Genomic DNA, 22,517 nt, shown 5'->3' with positions numbered 1-22,517 from the left:
AAAATGAAAAAAATAAGGATCAATATTAAATCAATTTGAACACCCTATAATTTTGAAAAAAAAAAGTATATACTATGTTGAGATGCTTATTAATATTATTAATAGTGAGACAGAATTTAATAAATAAAAAATAAATAAATAAAGTCTTAATCGATTATGCTGTACAGTTCAAGTATACGTAAATGTATTACTTTGTTTTAAAATTAATGCCCAATGCTTACCATATTGTTGGAGTGCAAACAAAGTCTCACATCGAGTAAAAGAAGGTTTGGTCATGGGTTTATGTACACATAAATACCTCTAATGATAAGAGGCCTTTTGGAGTGATGTCAAAAGCAAACCCGTGAGGGCTAGGCCCAAAGTGGACACTATCTTACCATATTGTGGAGATCTGTGTGTGTGTCGAACCTGTCCAACAGTGGTATCATAGCCTGGTTCGGGTCTGGTGACCGGGCTTAGACGAGTACGCCCCCCCATGATCAGATGAGCCAGGCAGGAGGCTAGTGGCGGATTGTCGGATGAATCATGAGAGGCAGGGAAAGCAAGAGAAATGCTCAGTGTGACCATGGATCGTGAAAGAGGGAAAAAGAGAAATGCTCCATGTGACCATGGTGTACTCGGGGATGAAAAGACTTCCGCAATGGGGGAGGAAGAAGACCGTAGTCCTTTGTTTGAGGGAGGATGTTGGAGTGCAAACAAAGTCCCACATCGAGTAAAATAAGGGCTAGTCATGAGTTTATATACACATAGATACCTCCAATGGTAAGAGGCCTTTTGGAGTGATGCCAAAAGCAAACCCGTGAAGGCTAGGCCAAAAGCAGACAATATCTTACCATATTGTGGAGATCTATGTGTGTGTCGAAGCTCCTCAACACTTGCTCTATTGGTGAAGCTTCCCTTAAAAGTATTTGCACTTAAGGTCGTTCCAAATTTCCTCTATTTTATCCAACCACAATATGCATTGACATATGAAGGGTAATACATAATGTATAATCTAGGAAATAACCATGTTGTTGCATCGCTTCCACGCTTGATATATGGGGTCTTTCATGGGTGGCTCAATCGTAGTGCCATCAACGAATTCTAGCTTGTATTTGGCACTTAGAGCAATCATCATGAATATGCTCCACGAGTGGTAATTGCTCACATAAGACCGGGTGAAACCAATGAATTTGTAGGATTCTCACCAGGATATAGATATAGAAAACTATGAATAAAAACTTCATTTGTGAAATCTTTAACATCTTTTGAATCTCCAGTCATGATGAAAGAAGATCAAAACAAAGAAAAAACAAGATAAAAGAAAACAAAAAGAAGAAGCGGAAGAGAGGAAAAAAATCAAAGATGTGTAATAAAACATTTAAAAAAAAGTGCTTTAATACCATCTTAGAAACCTTTATTGAATTCAACGGGGCATTCACTGAGCCTATTGCCAACATTAAAGAAGATATTGTGTTACGAAAAGGTTAACCCATTCATATAAGGCCCAGAAATTCCTAAAAAAACACCCCTCCTTAAGAAGCCGGCCCTTGGCGGCTTGGAAAATTCGGGACTCCCCCAATGGTAGGAGTAGGTTCTCCCAAGGTTCGAACTCGAAACATCGGGTTCGTTGCCAAAGCTCTGATACCATTGTTACGAAAAGGTTAACCCATTCATATAAGGCCCAGAAATTCCTATAACATATTGACATCATGATCCATGACATTAGTAGAGTAAAACAAACACAAAGAAGAGAAACAAGAGAAGAAACGAAGGAAACATCTCATTTATGAAATATTGGTATGAGTTTCAAGGGAAAAGAGGAAGGAAGGCTTATAGAGAGTAAAAACAAGAAAAAGCAAGAAAGAAAAAACTGTCATATCGATGAGCGTACAAAATTAGCACTGGGCAAGAAGATTCAGTATTTTGAGAGTTACTTTGGCTTTGAAGAAAAATTTCTTATAACCATGTGAGATCAAAGATATTACCAATTTTGAAAATGCTTAACTTGATTTAGTGCACAATAAACCATCTCATTATGGGTATTTTAGAATTTAGCTTTATTTGTTATTATGTAGAATATATAGGTGGTATAATTTTGTTTGCTATACTTTTTCTATTTTATATTTTTATCTTCTTTTCCATGATTTCCATTTTTATTTTTATACAAACAATCAATGTTACAACATTTGTGTACATCAATCAGGTATGATCCTTCTATTAGTATTTATGAAATGAATTTCTTTATTTTTCTTGAGTACCCTCGTTATCGCATGAGATGATCTCATCGTTACAAGTTCCATGTTGAAGGAGGATTACATGAAGTGACACTTATCTCCTCTCATCCCTTTCACAAAGTTCCAAGCAAATATATGATTTTAATAATTTTTTTTATTATCTTAAATTCGAATATAAACCATGTTGTTTCATCCACGGTATCACAGAGAATTGAAAAGAGTATTTTATGCCATATCAATATTTTCCATTCGATCAACTACCATACTTGATAATTCTATTACGAAAAACACCAAGATAAACCAATTTACAAGTTTAAAGCATCAAAATAAACTTTCAAAAAGTTAATGGGATACACTAAAAATAAAAAATAAATAAATTAAAGGTGTAAAAATGTAAAATATTTAATAGATTTTATGGTAAAAAAAACTAGATCCACAATGAAAAAATTAGTGATTAATATTTATTTAATTATACTAAACTTTGTTTGGAAAAAAAAAAAAAACTTAACCTCCTTCAATACGAATCATAAAATTGAGTTTATATATGAAACGACAAAGAGTGATGCCGTGGTAGAATCTCCGCGTCGTCTGAGCAAGCAAGTAGTAGGCAAGCAAGCGAGTGCAGAAAAAAACCCTAAAACCCGAATCAAAGAGCAATTGGACCATCACTCTGGCATTGGGTGAAGTGAGAAGCGTGATCAATGGGTGCGAGTCGAAAGCTCCAGGGAGAGATAGATCGTGTTCTCAAGAAGGTTCAGGAGGGTGTGGAAGTCTTCGATAGCATCTGGAACAAGGTGCTTCATTCGCGTCTCTCACTCTTTTTGCTATTCCTTTTCCAATTACACTGTTTCTGAACAAAATGACGGGTTTCGTTTGGGAATAGGTTTACGACACGGACAATGCTAACCAGAAGGAGAAATTTGAAGCGGACCTCAAGAAAGAGATTAAGAAGCTACAGAGATATAGAGACCAAATCAAGACGTGGATTCAGTCCAGTGAGATCAAGGACAAGAAGGTATTTTTTTTTTATTTAAATTAATTGATTTATCCAGCACGGTGAACTGTGGGTGTATATTTGACTCATTTGGTAGATATAACATGAGACGATAATATTAATGTATGTATGCTTTTGATTTACTTTTAGGGAAAATCACGAGAAGAAGCTCTCAGGTTAAGATTTAGATTCTAAGCTGTTTTTCGAATTCACTAATTCAAAGGCTTATTTTCAGTACTTGGAAATCTGGTTGGTAAAGTGTCAGCGTACATTTTGCTGTTAGCCTTGGGTTGTAGCGTTTTTGGAATAGCTAATTAATAAAGCTCATTTTTCAAAAGCTCTCTCGGGATATATGATTGTTTCCTTGAAATGAGTTCGACCAAATGTGCATTTGTTCATAAATGAGTTTCCAGGGAGGCTAGAATCTATGGCTGTGTGGATTGTGTTGACATTTTAAATATTGAATGTTGAATGTTCCTGGTTAGATGGTAGTGCTCCTTGGTTTGACATGTTTGATGAGGACACCGGGTGTATAACATTTTAAATATTGAATGTTGAAATTTAGCCACACGGCTGAGTTTGACAATGCTTTCTATTTTGACATCTTGACATAGGTTAGTGCCTCATATGAACAAGCTTTGGTGGATGCACGCAAGCTAATTGAACGAGAAATGGAAAGATTTAAGATATGTGAGAAGGAAACAAAGACCAAAGCATTTTCTAAAGAAGGCTTAGGTCAGCAGCCTAAGACTGTGAGTCTTTGTCCTGGGAAATATGACCTTTTTATTTGTTGTAATTTTGTCTCTTTTTTGGGTTTTTCTTGGTGTTCTAATGTTGTGCTTATGTCAATTTGGGCTGAGTAATTTGTTATCTCACTGTCTTATAGGATCCGAAAGAGAAAGCTAAATCAGAGACAAGGGACTGGTTAAACAATGTGGTATGAAAACAATTCCTTTGAATAGCTTTTAAGTTTTTTATGTGTTCAATATGGCTAATACATGTTTTTTGTAGCTCATGTCCAAAGTGCTTACTCAGGAAAATTGGTAGCTTCATTTTCTTTCTGTCTAGTGTTTGTTTATTGGCAATGATAATGTGTATAATGCTGGTGGACTGTTAAGACCTTTTCACTATTGGCAATATCTATAAATTATTATAGGTTCTTCTGATTTTCATCTTTTAGAATTGTGTTTATATTAGTCTAGTGTCTGCTTTCCTCGTGATGTTCATTGGAATATCTCTTTGGTAGTATATAATATTATTAAAATGAGTTCATATTAATTTGACTTACATACTTGTCTGTCTCATCATTTTCAAATTTTCTTATTATTTTAAATATTGAGTAGGTTGGAGAGTTAGAATCACAGATTGATAACTTTGAAGCAGAGCTTGAAGGGCTTTCTGTTAAGAAGGGAAAGAGCAGGCCACCCAGATTGGTATGAATTATTTGATGTATTTTTGTGTGGAAATGATGGTTTGCCTTTCCCGTGGCCGTTGACATGTTTCTTTTGTTTTCCAGACACACCTAGAGACATCAATTACTCGGCACAAGGCTCATATAAAAAAATGTGAATTCATTTTGAGGCTACTAGATAATGATGAATTAAGTCCTGAGCAGGTTAATGATGTTAAAGATTTCTTGGATGACTATGTTGAGCGTAATCAGGTTTGTCTTGTAGATATTGTTCAGCTTTACAAATTCCACCCAGCACAATTGTCTATTCAAGAGTATTATGGATAGTTAATGCTAAATCACTTTAGAAGAGAGAAATTTAGATATTACTACTTTCTATACTTTGAACCTTAGGATATACCAATCATCTAGGGTACTTGGAAAGAAACCTTCTATTTTTTACTCCTCCAAGTTACTAAGTTTCCTCCAAAAATAGTGCAATGTTCAGTACTGGACCTCCTTTTAGTCACTATCCCTGCATGGTCAGCGTCAGTGTAAGCTTTAAGAATTGCAGTCCCTTTCCTTGTATATATAAATTTCTCTTCGTATGGTTCTTTTAAGGTACTGTATAATTCTGAGTGGCTTGTGAGTGAATGTGTCAAACAATGGAACAAATTGACTTACCAAACTTTCAATGAGTACACTCTCTGACCTTGTGAGTTATATAGATTAATAACAAGACGCTACAATATCTCTTTAGCCACCACTACACTATCATCTGCATTACTCGATTGAGGTTTGACTGTGTGGAGTTATTTATAGGTTTATGCGCTGTCTTACCTGTCTCTTGAGCAAATTTGTGACACATTTTCTGTTGAGATATGTAAATACCTTATCAGAGTGAGACACCTCAATTCCAGGAAATACTTTAGTCTCTTAGGAGTTTTTATCTCAACTCCTTTGCCAGACTTTGTCTCAAGATTTGTTCCTTCCAATATGCACATATGCTTACAACACAGTCATACCTGCTTAGCTCGAGTATTTTTTAACATGCTTCATGCTTAAGTGTAACCCAACATGATGGTCTATTTATTTGTATAACTATAATGCACGAATGTGATATGTATATTGGATAATATGCATATCTGATACAATGACACGGTTCTAAAAATAATAGGATATGGTACATGCAAGATACATGTTTAAAAATCTGTAGAAATTTGTAAAAAATAATAAATGTATAGCTACTATTTTCCAAATCCAAACAGAAGTCACATTTCTTAAACATTGCCGAAATAATAAATTATAAATCATTGTCATCATAAATTACTTTCTATTATTTACATATAGGAGTACCTATCAATTTCAGTGTTTTTTACAAATAATTTATGAAGTACAGTTTCTTCTTTGGTTTATGAAGAAACACTGTTTATATGTTTCTATATACGTATACTTCTATCTTTCTCGTAGTTTTATTGTTTATAAATACTTTCAAAGCGTGGATACTCCACCAGCATGTGTTAGTGAAGTATCCAAAAATATTAGGGTGCGACATGTGAAACAAGTAAAATATCGGTGCTTCATTCATTGATACATATGTGAAGTATCCTAGTGTATCAGGGTTGGATAAATATTGGACATGGATACATGAAGCAAATTGAAGTATAAGTGCTTCATAAGTTTATATTCAAGGGTGGTACAAAGACAAGTAATGCTAAATCAATTTACAAGAGAGCAAGTAAGATGCTACTATTTCCTAAGACACATTTAACGTGGATATGTCAAATATCTATGATACTAGGAAAAACAAACCTTATGAAGCTCGTATTTCCTAAAATTTCCCTTTTCCAATATTGCCTCTTGTGAAGCCCATTTGTGCAGTTTTGAGAATAGGATGAAGAAGTAGATGAGAAGAGATAATGAGTAGGTTTTTATGCTCTTTGGACTAGGAATAGGAAATAAGGGAAGAAAATGAAGAGAAGAAAAGCTTAGTTCTCTCCTCACTTTTTTGATTGGATAAAACGGAAGAAAGGAAATAGAATTATGTTTAATGACCTTTTTAAAGTACAATTAAATAAAACAAGCATATTTTTGGTTATTAGAAACTCTTGCATTTTTGTCTCAAAATGGAGAGACGAAATTAGAGGCATGCGCATGCCTCTCTTTCCATCACTGCACTGCACTTCTGAACAAGGACAATTTCTAAGGAAGTGTATTTCTCTCTCACCCAGGTTTTTCCTTTCAAAATCTTCGGTTTCAAACAAGTGTAAGGGTGTGTTTGGAGGAAGAGGGATGGTTTTTTTATTATTTACGTAAGCATTTCCCCTTCTTTAAAAAATCAAAATTAAATTAAATTAACAAAATGATTGTCACATAACCTTCCGTCAATTCCATATATTTTTATTATATAAATTCTGTATAAACATTTTATAATTTTTATTAAAATAAAAATTTCTCTAACTACCACCCAAACGTTTCCTAATGCTTGATTCTGCACAAAATTTATGTATTCTTTCTAGGTTTCCGTGTTTTTCTTTCTAATTTTCATTTTCTTCTGCAGGAGGATTTTGATGAGTTTAATGATGTTGATGAACTGTACAGTTCATTACCTTTAGACAAGGTGGAGACCCTAGAAGATCTTGTTACAATTCCCACTGGTCTTTCTAAGGTATCTGCTTAATCATTCTTGCCTTGGTTGCAAACATACCATTCAAATACAATTGGATGTGTATGTTGTAGATTTGTTTCATAGAATTGGTATATATCAATTAATTTTGGCGTGTTAGCATTTACCCTCTGAGTTATATGTATAGATTGTCCATTTTCTGATGCCTTGATGAATGTTGTGGTTCTACACCTGGAAGTAAGTCCACACATCATACCTTCCCCAAACCCTAACAGCATTAGGTTCCTGGGGCAGTAATGACCATTATTCTATTATATTTTATGATTGTTATTTATGTTGTGCATATTGGTTCTAGGCTTCCCATCTTTGAAATTCATTTTCTATGCTAACATTTTCCTCATGTTAAAATATTAGAATAATTAGAATTATTCTTTCAGGAATCCTAATGTATGTATATTTTCAGGTGGCACCTAGTCTTGGCGTGAAAAATTCTTCAGCAGTATCAACATCACAATCAGCATCAGCATCTGCATCACAAACATCTGTATGTATTTTTTGTTTGTATGATATGAAAATATTTCTTAGGAGTCTATTGAAATTTGAAATGTCGTTGTTTCAGAATATTATGCAGGGCTCTTGCTTTTATTTAGTTTATTTTTCTCTGCTTGGATGCTCCTGTTAGATATATTTTTGTAAATGAGGTTGTTTTTACACCCCTCCTCCAATTGTTATTTGATGGTTTGCAGTGATGATAAATACTGATATGAGCAATCAATTTTTTTGCTACAATCAGTTTGTAAAAATTTTAAATTCCTAGGCTTATTGGAAGCAGTGCTGCATTGCAAGATGGTGTTGCAAAATAATAATAATAATAATCAACTTTCAGGAGACAATGTAAAGGATTTATACACTTTCAACATGAAGAAAACACTCAAAAAGTAATTATTTTAACCCAAATTTTATGTATAAATCTTACATTTGAAACTTGATAGCCAAGATTAAGCAATTTTTTATGAAGCGTCTAGTAGTACTTTATTACAAATAATTGTAAGCAATGGGATTATGATAGGAGTTTCAGCTAGTCCATCTGACTAATCACTGTTTTCCTTGGCTAGTTAACAGGTAGAAATGCTGCATTCTCATACGATGTCATTTAAATAGATAGACATTATTGTTAATTCCAAATCCAGGAAACTGTTATTTCTAATCATCAGAATACTTCTGTCCAGGAGCAAGCTGATGACACAGCATCCCAGGATAGCAATTCTGACAATGTTGCCAAAACTCCACCTCCTAAAAGTGGTGGAATTGGTTCTACTGCTTCAACTCCTACTGGCAACCACACTTCTCCGATTTCTGTGAATGTTTCTAGTCATACCTTGTCTAGTCCGCCTGCTGTTGCAGCCATACCTAGTTCAAATTCCGTGCGGAATGTCTTGGAGAATAGTAATGTTAGCAATTCATCTTCTGTAAATCAGCCTACCTCTACAAAGGAAGAAGACATTAATAGCTTCCCTAGCCGGAGACCATCTCCATCACTTTCTGATGCAACACTTTTGAGGGGAAGAAACTCTCTATCAAATCAAGCAACAGCCAGCATCCCTCTTGGTTCTGCAAACATGGTCCCAAGCAATGGGGCCCTTGGATCAGTCTCTTCAGCCTCTGAAATAGCTAAAAGGAATATGTTGGCAGCTGATGATAGACTTGGAAGTAGTGCGATGGTGCAGCCTCTTGTATCCCCGATAAGTAATAGATTGATCTTGCCTCAGGCTGCAAAGGCTAATGATGGAACTGTTTCAGTTGACTCTGGTGCTGTTAATGATGCTGCCACAGCTGTATCTGGGAGAGTTTTTTCCCCTTCTGTGGTTCCTGGCATGCAATGGAGACCAGGAAGTCCCTTTCAGAATCAGAGTGATGCAGTAAGTTTTTCTGTCCTTAATTTTCCTTTACTTTGCTATGTAGCTTTCCTCTATGTTAATTTTTTGTGGGGTCTGAAGTGTGAACTATTATTGGTTAGTAAGACCCTCCAGAACAACTGCATTTTCTGTTGGTGTTTTTAATTGTAATTTATCTGAAGACATCTGTATTGGTTGCAAGTATGGAGATTTTTTATGTGGTTTCAAGGTATGGAATTCATTTATGTATATTAAAACATTACTTGCAACTAGATTGTTATACTAATGGTGGTTGATTAGTTTGATCCCGCAAATAGTATGGGAGGATATCAGCTTTTGGATTAAAACCAAAACTAAAATATGTCTTGTGTTGACATCTAGAATCCAATTTCTTTATAAAGCTGTGACACCAAGTCATCATAATTTATTTTATTTTATTTGATAATTGCATTTCATTTAAGACCTTTAATGCAATTTAATACCTCTGGGGTGATCTTCCACTAATAAAATATGTATGTTTTTGCTATGTGTATGGGTGTGAATCCATTTACATGAAAAATTATTACTTGGGCCACAGTTAGATAACTACATGGATGGATTCAAGTAATGGTCGGATCACTACAAATGTTTCACTCGCTGTTGTTATTGCTAGGTTGAATGAAAGTATCATCCTGGTTCTGTTATTGCATATGCAAAATTATTATCATCGAATAGATCTTGTTTAATCGATATTTCTTCAGGGCCAGCTTCGTGGAAGAACTGAAATAGCTCCCGATCAAAGAGAAAAGTTTTTGCAGAAGTATCAGCAAGTGCAACAAGGGCACAGTACCCTTCTTAACATGCCTTCTCTTGTTGGGGGAAACCATAAGCAGTTTTCTGCCCAGCAGCAAAACCCCCTTTTGCAACAGGTACTTGTTTATCAAATTTGTCTTTTCTGTGCTTTTTTTTTCTTAGAAGATTCATTACGGTCCACAAAACTTGAGCTATCCAGCCTAAACATGCATGTTCTTCTAGTGTTACTTTTTTCTTGATTTTTAATGTGGTTCTTTACTACATAAGCATTGGTCCTCTTAATATTCCAAGCTAAATTGGACACCTATTTTTAAATCTGTTTCAGTACAGAGTGATGGAGAAAGTTGTACAGGGGAAAGGGAAGAAATTTCATGTTTCTTTTTGTTGGTCATTGATTACTGCCTGATTATGAGTGTATTACTTAAATATGGATCCTGTTTATGTGCTTGCTTTGGTAAGAGTAGAAATTAAAGGAATGAATGTTTTTTCCTCCGGGTAGAATATGAATTCATGGACCATCCAAAATCACCAGATATTTCATCTTGTAGTATAAAGTAGAATTGAAAATTTTCAGACTGGTGTGTGATTAAGTTGCAAATAGTAATCGATTGTTTATAATGCCCATGAGGAGGATTGTGCAGTGAGTGAATTACTTGTTTGATCAGTTGTAGTCTGATTAGTTCTATTGTCTGATCTGTTGTTTTCTGTTTGTCAGTTATCATTGACAGTTTATTTGTTACAGTTACAGCTGTCACTGGATGCTTGTTAGTCAGCTATTATAACCGATTTCATCATTTAAATGAGCCTCTGTAGTCTATATGCATTTGCTGTCAACAGAAGAAGCTCATCACTTGTAAACTCGGATATTCAATACAAAGTTTTTTTTTTTTTTTTTTTTTTTTTTTTTTTTTTTCTGTTTTCTTAATATGTGGTATAAGTATCTGTAAGTAAATATGGCATACTGTTAATTCTCATTTTAAAGTGTTGTTAACGGTGTTTTTCTTGAAGCTTTATGTTTTCATTTTCAATTTTCCTTCCATATGTACCTTTCTTTATGAATAACTTAATGTGACTAAAACTTATTTTTCTGTTAAATGATAATATATAACCTATAACTCCTTGTATGACATAATTTCTTATACATCAGAAAAATGTATTTTATATGACGTAGTGTAATGTATGCAGTTTAACTCTCATGGCTCATCTGTTTCTTCTCAATCTGGTATTGGACTTGGGGTCCAGTCCACTAGTCTCAGTGGTATTTCTTCTGCATCACTACAGCAGCCACCCAATTCTGTCCATTCCCCCTCTAGTCAACAGTCACTGATGCCAGGTGTTTCTAAAGATTCAGGCATGTTTTGTTAGTAAAAAGTCATATGTTATTGTTTTTTCCCGAATAAATTTTCTCCTTTTAAATTGGAATACGTTCTCTTCCTTTCCTTTCTGGGCCCAATGAGTGATTGGAATAATATGGTTATATACGGGGGTTCCCATAGTACTCAAACCATGCTATTCAGCTATGGTTATTTTCCGATAAAAGTTGAACACATTTTATTGATTTCTGAATTTCCCATCATCTAATAAAGTGAAGATTTATTGTTGGAGATCTCATATCAACTAGAGATAAGATCAAATTATAATATATAAGTGAATACAAACTTTATAGTAAAGTTGAGTTAAACTTAAATTCTACTTTTTTTATCGTGATATCAAAGCATATAAAAACCTCTATCTTAGTGAGATTTGTTGAGATTATTATATCTTTTGCTATTAGGTTCCTATCAAACTACCATCAAATATCTATTTCCATGCTTAAAATGACTAATTCCCCGTGCATATGGTGTGCTGAAGATCTTATATTGACTCAAAATAAGGTCATATTGTAGTATATAAATGGTACAAACTTCATCTTATAAATAATTTTTTTGAGGTTAAGAGTTAAATTCTTATTTCTTAACTGTGATAAAATGTGGCTATATTTCCCTTCGTAATGAATATTATTGTAGGAGGCTATTGTCAGCCCCTGCTTCCCAATAAATAAATATCTGAGAGGTGTTAGTTTAGCAAGTAAATTCAGAATAACATATCTGTGTAGTTGGACTGTGGATCAATTATAAAATAGTACTGAAATGACTGAATCAATATCTAGTTCAATATCCAAGCCCATCTATTATAAAAATATAATTATTCTAAATTAGAATACCTAATACCAGTGTTGGTGTTATTATGAGATTATTATATTATTTGTATTATGCAGACGGTGGCAATTCTAAGAGTGAAGAACAGCAGCAACATCAGAACTTTCCTGATGAGCCAACAACTGAATCTACTGCTAGCAATGTGATTGGCAAGAATCTCATAAATGAAGATGATTCAAAGTCAGCATATGCTGTAGATTCTCCTGTATGCCACGTAATTCTTAATATGTTTGTATATCTTACTCCAATATATAAGCATCTACAATCTTGACATGCTTGTAATGCATCATATGCTGCTTCAATAAATCTGGGATCATAAGCTGGGGAAAACCTGGGGTCTGGTCTTCCTAGTGTTTCAATTAGGTAATTTGATGAAATGACTACATTAAATTACACTTGTAGTTCTGATCAATTTCCTTCCAAGCAGAAGTAAAATATAAAATTTGTAAATGCATTTTGAATTTTGAAGGAACAGAGCACATGCATGTATGGAACTTCTTTATTCTTTTTCTCCCATTTAGTCGTTAGATCGTGTAAACAAATTTATTACTTCGATAGCATCCATCTGATTTGAAAACCAGTCGATCAGCTCTATTGTAGTACTTTTGTGAGTTAAGCTGATGAGACATGAGCTGAATAGAAATGGTAGGACTTCCCTGATTTGCAGATGTCTAAATATGCATTTTGATTGATGTATTTTTATATATGTGTATTTATGTATATGTGTATGTATGCATGTATAATTTTATTATTTGATGATGATCTGGGTTGACTATTTGTTGATTAATGCTGCAGGTAGGAGTGTCTGCCTCTCTTCCAGAATCTGCTCAAACTTCCAGAGATATTGATTTGTCTCCCGGCCAACCATTACAATCCAATCAACCTACTGGCAACCTTGGTGTCATTGGTAGAAGAAATGGTGCTGAACATGGAGCAATTGGTGATAGTTTTAGTGCATCCAGTGTTAGTTCTGGTGGAGTGCGTGATCAGTTGTATAATTTGCAAATGCTTGAGGCAGCCCACTTCAAAATTCCCCTACCCAAAGACTCTGAACGGCCCAGGAGTTATACACCTGTATGCATTGCTTATTACAATCATCATTGGATATTCTATTATATGCTCGTTGATGAATTTTGTTTGGTAATGCAGAAGCATCCGACAATTACACCTCCAAGTTATCCTCAAGTACAGTCACCTATTGTTAATAATCCTGCCTTTTGGGAGAGAGTGGGTCTGGAACCATTTGGCACTGATACTCTATTCTTTGCATTTTATTACCAACAGGTATCTTAAATTTCTGGGATTAAAGTATTGGGTCTTTCTGCCATGTGGGCTTATATGTATTTTTTCTACAGAATACTTACCAACAATATTTGGCTGCAAAGGAGTTAAAGAAGCAGTCTTGGAGATACCACAGAAAGTATAACACTTGGTTTCAGCGGCATGAAGAGCCCAAAGTTGCTACTGATGAATATGAGCAGGGAACTTATGTGTACTTTGATTTCCATATTGCAAATGATGACATGCAACATGGATGGTATGCTGTGCAAACATAATTATTGATATTTGCTGCCAAACTTTTAGTGAATGCTTGAACAATGTTGTACATTGTTTGACTTTACGCTTGTGTTTGTTCTAACTCGTCTGTATCTTGATGTGGTTATTCAGGTGTCAAAGAATTAAGACTGAATTCACTTTTGAGTATAATTATCTTGAAGATGATCTCCTTGTATAAAAGACGCCACCCGGTAACTGTTTATATTTCTGTGCTTAATAATTTTGAGGAATATTTTTCTATCAAACTGATTAGCTAGTTTTTGCTTTGAAGTCTTATCCAATCAAGTAAAATACAAACTTAATGGAAGAAAACTGTCGTTAAATTTAATAGTTTTCTTAAAGACTAGCTAATTGGAATCATTCTCAGCTAAAGATTTTAAAGTGACAAGGATAACAAAATTGCTTTTCTAGAATTCACATGGTTTGATTTTTCATAACTTTTATTGTTTTTTGTGTTGACGTAGCTTGGGATCTTCAATTTTAAAAATGGTAATTACCGGTATAAGATACCAAAAAGAAAAAATATGAAATTATGCTACTATTCATGCGGTTAAAGACCTGACCGTTCAGCTTGCTGCGTTAAGTTGAAGCATATTTCTTCAACTTTTTCCCTGAGATGTACGTATTATTTGGAGAAATGCTCTGCATTCAGAAGGACCGAGTTATTTCCCATATTGATCGATGTTTGTTACAGTGTAGCTATTCTTTTTAAGACCGATATGCAAAGATTGATTTCGGAGGTATCTTGAAGTGTTTGAGATTCTTTGGTTCTCTATATTGGCCCTTCCAAATCTTTGTTATGCCTAACATCTCATTTTAGCTGATAAGCTTATTATCCTCAAACATTGGTAGTCTCTACTTTACAAAGCCTTGTTTGTTGGTTTTAATTATAATAGCCCATGTCCTTGCAGGTACTGCGAGATGTTTGGAATTCTTGACCAGAAAGATATTTATTCAATGCACATGGTGACTAGCAGTCTGTTAGGCTCCCGTCCTTTATCAAAGCAGTGCGTTTGTATTTTCTTCTTCATACTAATTTTCGTAGGTTGATACTTGCTTGTACGATTCTATTTGCAAGGATTAGCATAATATGTACGTTTTCCCTTCAAATCTTGTCTCTATTTGAGCTTTGTTTGGTCATTCTTCTTGTTTAGGGATAATGAAAAAGAAAGAAAATATGATGAAAGAGTTAAAGATAAAATAATGGAAGCCTGATTTTGAGTTAATATTCTTGAGTTGAGCGCTAAATACACACTTAGTTGCATTATACATACCGAAAGATGATTAATAGAGGACAGTTCCCAAAAAGAGCAATTAAACTATCTCAATCTCCGAAGATACAATGAACCTAAGCTAATTGGAAAAAAACTGCAAGGGCATGGGCTGTTATAATTAAAACCAACTCAACTGTAACCTAGGATTGATCATCAAACCCATTTCCGACTGAACCAGTTGATTTCCTTTGATTTATTGACTTGACTGAGTATATCCTATGAACTTCTTTCTTCAATGCCAAGACAATTGATATTTTGAAATAGAACTTTTAAAAGGGAGGAAATTCCTATTTTAGCCCGCCTTTGTTGTGTTTCCTTTGTAGATGCCTTAATTGCGACCTTAAAGGTGGGTAATTTAGTCTCCAACTAACTAGAAATATGGCTTCATAAAACTTTGACAATCTTGAAACTTAAGAGCTAATTTCATAAGATCCAACTCAAATTCTATGAAGCATTATGTATTGCGATGGATGAACTGTTATTGGACTAAGAATTTAACTTTCCTGATGGTCTTACTGGACAATAGCAACAGATGGTGGCCAGAGATTGACTTTTGATGGAGCCAGATTGACATGTTTTTATGGCCATCTGAGTTGACAAAATCAGGTGTGGGATTGAACTAAGATCAAATTCATGTGAGTATTATTGGGTGCTATAGGCAAATAATTTATGAATTATTTCCCTCTCATTTTTTGCAAAATATATGTAGTTTTCCCAACTAAACCTTCTCTTCCCACCCTTGTTTCTCCTAGCATACACTCTCCATGTCTTGGGCCCTTTCTCCTATTTCCAAGCCCACATTACCAACTACAAAATCTCGACTAGGCACCTAAATCAACATCAATAATTTCACAGGTATCTCAAATTTATATATATATATATATATATATATGAGAAAAATCAATGTGGGAGGATAAAATCAGAGCGCACATACTATGAAAATCTAAAATGAACTTATACGTTTCTACAAAATTTAACACTAACAGATTGAAATATCGTCCCACGAATGAGACATCAAATCTCATATAACTGGAAAGTATGATACATGATCTGACTTGAAAGCTCATGCTAAGATTCTCATTTAGTTATTTATAATTGTAACAGAAATGAATGATATCTGTATAAAATTTATTGCTATTCAGACTGATATGTGACAAAAAATGTCAATCTTTTGGCTGGGAAAGATGTCTCATACTGATATATGAAACCTTTTTTTTTTCTTTGATCTGGGGAAAGATCTTTTTCAAATTTTATTTCACTTAACATCTCCCTTGAGTTTATCAAGGTCCAGATTATTTTTCCCTGGCTATACAATATTGCACTGTTTTTTTTATTAAGTTATAGGATCGTATGTTGGTATATTGTAGTGTCATATAAACCAGGGGAAGTTGGTATGCACAGTTTTATTTTTTTCGAGAAAGTTAAATGCTGTTATTGGTTGTTAATTGCATGAAATTTCAAATATTTAATGACAGATATCGACCAAAGGCTAAATATGCACTAAACATATCGGTACTAGAGAAAAAAAAAGGAAACTTTATTAAATGAGTACAATTTTTTCAATTTTACTAAAATGTATAATTTAAAAAAAAATCATCAACATAGATACATTGTTATTGTTTTCTTTTTTTTTTTCATTTCTAAAGTTAAACACAAAAATATAAATAAATAAAATTCTAACAAATTATAAAACAAAGAAAAATCATATACTAAAAAGTTGTGTACTTAAAGGAAGATTTCTATCTTACAAATACACATTAAAATTGTGTTTATCAAACTTAAATTTAAATCACATAGTATTGAAGTTATGTTACCGATGCTCAATTTCAACTTAAATCACTATTGAACTGAAGTAGTGGTACCTAACATGACTTCATTATAAATAAATAAAAACTAAAATAAAAGTAAATTAGACTAATCAAAATCACGTGTGTCTCACATTACTTTTCTAATAGTACTGAAGTCGTATTAGTTAACATTTAATCTTAGAATAAAAACAACCTTTTTAGGGTTAACATGGAAATTAAATTCTTTAGTTTTAGGTATTCATATATTTGTTTTTATTTGATTAATTGTAGGATAGTGGAAACAAATCAATTTATATTTTTAAATATAAAAAAATAAAGTTAAGAATTGAAATTAAAATTAAAGTTAAACATGAACAATGTTGCATAATGGCAAAATATTTTATAGAGGATTATTTGTCTACTTATACGAGACAAAATTCCATCACTAATCCCTAAATGTGGCATAAACAAATAGAAAGATCAACTACTAATGGTATCGACAACAAAATGAATTATCTAATAAAAAATAATTTAAAGAAATATTCTTATTATCGCAACGATGTAACCGGAGAAACTGTTCTTTAGATAATAAATTCTCATCTTTTGTAAAATTTATTTATTCATTTTATCTCAGTGTTTATTTTTTATTTTTTGAATAAAACTCATGTTAGCATCATTATGTACTTTGTCATCTAAGTTAGCTTAATAATCCAAAAGTCATTTATCATTGTCTATCATGTAAAAAAAATTATTAAATAAGGAAAATAGTAACATAAAATATAGGAGAATCAAACCAAACCCATGTACAAAAAATAAAATGCAAACTTTCAAATAAGCTAAAACTTTAAATACAGGAAGTTGATACCTATTTAAAAAAATTATAAACTAATAATAAAAGGCATAGTAGAATACTATTAAAGTCTCTCCTATTTTCCAAATCTAAAGTAATAAACTTATCTCACAATGATTTCCTTCTAGAAAATATGAGAGACCTTAAACCCCATGTATTGACAAATCTTCAAACTCTTTCCGTATCTCCCACGAAGAATCCAAAGAACTAATGAAGATGAAGAAAAAGCTTGATAAACCAAAGTAAAATCACATTCAAGACAAAGATTTCTAAAACTATCATTCCAAGGATATTCAATAGCATGAATAACGTGCATTATTTCAACATAAATATGAACCTCAAGAAAGAAGAAAAGTTACCAATATACTCTCATTTATTGCATTAAGCCACTACAAGCAGCAACATGAGAGCAACCTTTAGCAACTCCATCTATATTAACTCTGATCCAACTAACCACAGGAGGTCTCCAAGTGACTTGAATAGAAGAAAAACTTTTCACAGGTAGAGTATGAAAACACAAGAAAAACATTAGAGGGGATGAATAGTATTTTTGAAATTCTTTCTCAAAGTAGTATCTAATAGCTTTAATAGCTTGTAATGAAAATGTATAAAGATTATAAAATGTTTAGATACTAGTTTTTATAATGAGTAAATGGAAAACATTTTGAATAGCAAAGCAATAAACCATATATTTTTATATTGGTTCACTTAACCTAAGTTACGCCTAGTAGATCTTTAAAAACTCTTAAGGGATTCCACTGATCTTTTTGAAGATTACACGAGTTTTTCCTCTCAAGGATCTTACTGAGTATTCTCACCACTCTTGATTTACAACAAATATTCTAACCATTCCCTAGTCAACATGACTAAACGAGTTTTGTCACTCGTGGATCTAACCCTAAACAACTGTCTAAACATTCAACTCAACCCGAGTTGAACAAGCAAGTATTTAAGCTCTCTTCAGAACTTACAAAAAAACCACAAATGGATTTTCTACAAGATATAGACGATTAACTCTCAGTGAGAGGATATGTTTTTTAATACAATACAATTTGTGACATTTGACGGTGTTTCTCTCTTCCACTAGAAAGCTTCATACGCTATATGAGCAAGCTATTCTTTCTATTCTTTTTTCACGTCACTATTCTTCTTATGTTATCTTTCTTGCGTTTTTCATCAATAATATCTTCTCTTCAAGCTCTCTTCCATATATAGCTTCTGTTGAAAGATGACCATTAGACACAGAAGTTTATTTCTAAAGAGCTGATAGCCTTTTGATATGAAGTCAAAATAAGTCTACTTTGTAGGATTCAGAGCTTTTTCTCATAGCCAACTCAAAAGATCCAACTCACTCTATTTTACTCAAAAGATCCAACTCTCTTACTAACTTAAAAGCTGAAGAGTCTTTTGCAGTTGAATTTTTTCTATGTTCCAGCCCTCAAAAGCATATGTTAGAATTTCTTGATCTACTCATATCTTATTTTCTTTTCAAAGATCCACATTCTGAATCTCGATAAGAACAAAAATTAATATCAATTTAAGAGTTCGAGATATTTTTAGTTTATTGTATGATATAATAATAGTTTGTAATTGATTAGAATGGTTATGTTTTTCAATATTTTGAATTTGATATTAAGGTTTGCTTTATTTATTATACAACTTATTTAATAAAATGTTTTTTTCATTAAATAAATATAAATTATTCCTCCCAAAACTATCTCTTTCATTTTTATTTTATTTATATTGTTGATTTTTATTTTATTTATATCGTTGATATAACAACATAAACCCCTACTTTATTAACATTTATAATTTTATCCTCTTCTATGCTAAATTTGATTTGTACTTGTTTTACTGGAATTCTCTCCTTTTTATATCAAGTATGATGTTTCCTAAATGAAATTTAAAGTTTGAGCGTTAAGTTACTATAAAATAGTTGTAAGGAATCACTTTAATATATAAAGAGTCTTAGTCTCCATACAACATGTTTAATAAAAGTTTTTCAAGAGAGTCTATTTTTTTTTCAATAGCGAAAATAAAGAAACGGAGATTTGCACGTAGGAGCATGAAAAAGAAAAAAAGATTACAAAATTCAAGAAAAGTTTATTTATTTATTTTTTAATGTGATAGAGAAAGTTATAAAAATCAAGCATTATCGATTATAACATGTAAATAATCAATTATGCATAAATATTTTTAATTATTTATTAATATTTATGTTTTTATAAATTATAATAAAAAATAATGGTTTTTCAATCACCTCTAATTAAACTTTTCGTTCAAATCTACTTATTTTTTATTAATTTAAAAAATCTCAATTTTTATTCTTTTTGACTTCTTTTTCTATTCTTTCCACTCTCACTTCATTCAATCAAAGCTATGACAAATTACTCTAAATCATTAATATTCTTTTTCTATTCTTTTTCAAATTTGTCGGTTCATTCTTGTCTTCCCCTCATCAATTGATTCCTTCTTTTCTCTTCAACTTCTCTATGGTGCTTTTCAAAATCTTTTAATATATACTGTTTACAATTAGCTCATCACTTTTGCAACATCTTGGTAGTTGTAATTAACCTAGCTCCATTCACATTAACATTAGCTTTGTTCTATATTACCTTAAAAAAATCTAGAAGTCGTAGGTAACAGACATCATAACGGGAATGATATATATGCAAGTAAAAACAGTGGTAATGTATCAATTGAAGAAGCAAGTTACAATCAATCATTCATTAATGAAGCAATAAATATATATATGTTTAGAAGTAAAAGATAAAGGATGAGAGATACAGCATGGAGAGATTTATAACTTCTCAACTAACATTAATTCTCACTTTTTCTTTTTCTAACAAGTGCAATTTTCATTCATTAGTTTTGGAGAAACACACCTTTCTTCAAACGGCTAAAGATGAATGTATGGTATGTCTTACTGCTCACACTTTATAATAACACAGTACTCAAGATACTAATAGAAAGGAACAAATTCAGTAGTGGTTTTCTAGCAAAATGAGGCTTTAGAAGCACCATTTTTCTAGAAATTATTTTCTTATATTTTAATTGTTTTTCTTTTTGAAATTGTACAGCAAATGGTATTTATACATTGCTCTAGTTTTTCAAACTAACCCTTGTGAGTCCTACGAAGCTTATTCAAAGGAGTTTGATCCTGTGATTTGTTCCTTTCACTACATCAGGCTTTCTATGTTCTATATCAATCATTTTGTATGTTTGTTTTATTAACAAAATTTTGAGTTTCAAACAATTTTTTTTTTTTTTGCGTATAAAAGTTATAAATTCCACACTTTTTTTTAATATAATTATGAATTAGCAAAGAGTTGAAGTAAACTCTTTACTTGTTTAGGTTGAAAATCCGTCTTCTTTTAAAGTTAGCATTACGTCAAAATTAGGGTTTATAATTCTTAATCCTCTTCTATTAATTTCCTTGTTAATTAGATTGATTTAATTAAAAATAATATGTAAATGTAATACTTGTTATTTTATTTACTAATCTACATCGTAGACAATGAATGCAACTTATAATATTTTTTTGGTTTTTTGGTAATTAAATTAATTTTAGTTTGGCTTAATATTATTGTTGGTCTCAATTTTTGTCAGTTTTATTCGAAATGGTCCTAATTTTTTTAAAATGTTCAATGTAGTCATAAAAATTGTAATTTCTGTTCAATTTAGTCTTTTTTGCAAACACCGTTTAAATCGTTAACGGCCAAATGTCCAACTGTGCAATCAGTGAATGACATGTCATTTAACTATTGACGTGGATACTTTAACCGCACCACCACCACCTTATATTCTGCATAATGATGAGTTTTGGATGATTTCAGTATTCATAAGGTTATGTGAGGCTTGAATGCATGCATGATGTATTGAGTATGTTTCCTCGTGATTTAGGATTGATGTATGTGAGTTTTGAACACTTGAATTTTGTCTAGGATGTGTTTCGTTTTGGCGATAATTGATTATCACTAGTTATAATCAACTATTTGCGCATTAGTTTTAAGTGTTGTTTCGAGAATAATTAGTTATTTAGGATGATAATCGATTATCTCTTCTTAAGTGATGAATCTAAAAATTATTGTGTTAGAACCACTAAGATAATTGATTATCTTAAGTGATAATCGATTATAACAAGGTATTTCGGGTAAAGGTGAACGTTTCGGGAATAATCAATTATCCCAAAGTATTTTTATTGGAAAAATGTGTTTTTGATGAAGAATGGACGTGGACCAAGCTAGAGAAGAACGTGATGATAATAAAAAAAAAAATGAGATTAATGATTATGTTTAGGGTCAGGTTTGACTTATGGTTGAGGTTTGAGCATGAGCGAGTGTTAGGGTATACCTGAGTATGTGGTTAATGAGCATGAGAGTGAAGGATAAGTACACTAGTTATACCTAATAAATCTTGGTTCTATCTGCGAATATGTGCTTCCTTTTTCCTAGTGTGCATAAGAAAAGTTGTTCAGGTATTAAACCTTCCTTGTCAACTAATATAAGTGAAAATTGAAATCTGCATTCTATTAAGTTATCTAGCTTAGGTATTTTGAGACATACTAGAAGAATTATTGCGTGATAGTAATGGTTTCAATCCTATTTATGGTCCAAAACTCTAAATCTTTTAGAAATCTCTCCAAACTCAAACTGTTCTTTGATCATGCCCTCGGGTAATGACTCATTGCATAATCAACTATATGACCAAATAATAGGTCGTCATAAAATCCTTTTCTTCCATTAGTGATCACAAGTCAATTATGACTTGGCTCATCTAGCATATGCCATGAGATCATTGATGCACCTTGCAACAACATAGTCTTTAGGTCTCGAGCATAACTAAAAAGACTATAAAGGGAATTGACAAGATTCTCATAACTTCACAATCCTCCAATATAGAGTTAAGTGAAAATTATTCTAATAAAAGAGATAATAA

General features: G+C 32.4%; 1 protein-coding gene across 4 annotated transcripts; it reads left to right on the top strand.

Moving 5' to 3' along the window:
• The first annotated feature begins 2,769 nt into the window (after window positions 1–2,769).
• Window positions 2,770–14,894, top strand: LOC106753911 (general negative regulator of transcription subunit 3-like). Of its 4 annotated transcripts, none has more exons than XM_014635795.2 (17): window positions 2,770–3,010; window positions 3,100–3,231; window positions 3,825–3,962; window positions 4,097–4,147; window positions 4,554–4,643; window positions 4,727–4,873; window positions 7,161–7,268; window positions 7,690–7,770; window positions 8,456–9,145; window positions 9,862–10,029; window positions 11,099–11,246; window positions 12,171–12,325; window positions 12,907–13,185; window positions 13,261–13,395; window positions 13,467–13,648; window positions 13,780–13,859; window positions 14,580–14,894. In XM_014635795.2, exons 1-16 carry the CDS (start codon window positions 2,918–2,920, stop codon window positions 13,844–13,846), a joined length of 2,664 nt encoding a protein of 887 aa, XP_014491281.1. In that variant the 5' UTR covers window positions 2,770–2,917; the 3' UTR covers window positions 13,847–13,859; window positions 14,580–14,894. The 4 variants fall into 4 exon arrangements, with proteins under 4 accessions (XP_014491281.1, XP_014491279.1, XP_022633501.1 ...); XM_014635793.2 differs by having other exon boundaries at window positions 11,099–11,264; XM_022777780.1 differs by lacking the exon at window positions 14,580–14,894 and adding an exon at window positions 14,133–14,552 and having other exon boundaries at window positions 11,099–11,264.
• Window positions 14,895–22,517: the final 7,623 nt, after the last annotated feature.

Source organism: Vigna radiata, unplaced genomic scaffold (genome assembly GCF_000741045.1).
Source record: "Vigna radiata var. radiata cultivar VC1973A unplaced genomic scaffold, Vradiata_ver6 scaffold_7, whole genome shotgun sequence".
In the NCBI taxonomy this organism is placed as follows: Eukaryota; Viridiplantae; Streptophyta; class Magnoliopsida; order Fabales; family Fabaceae; genus Vigna; species Vigna radiata.
Note: the sequence above shows the minus strand (reverse complement) of the source record. Positions and strands in the feature narration are given on the sequence as shown.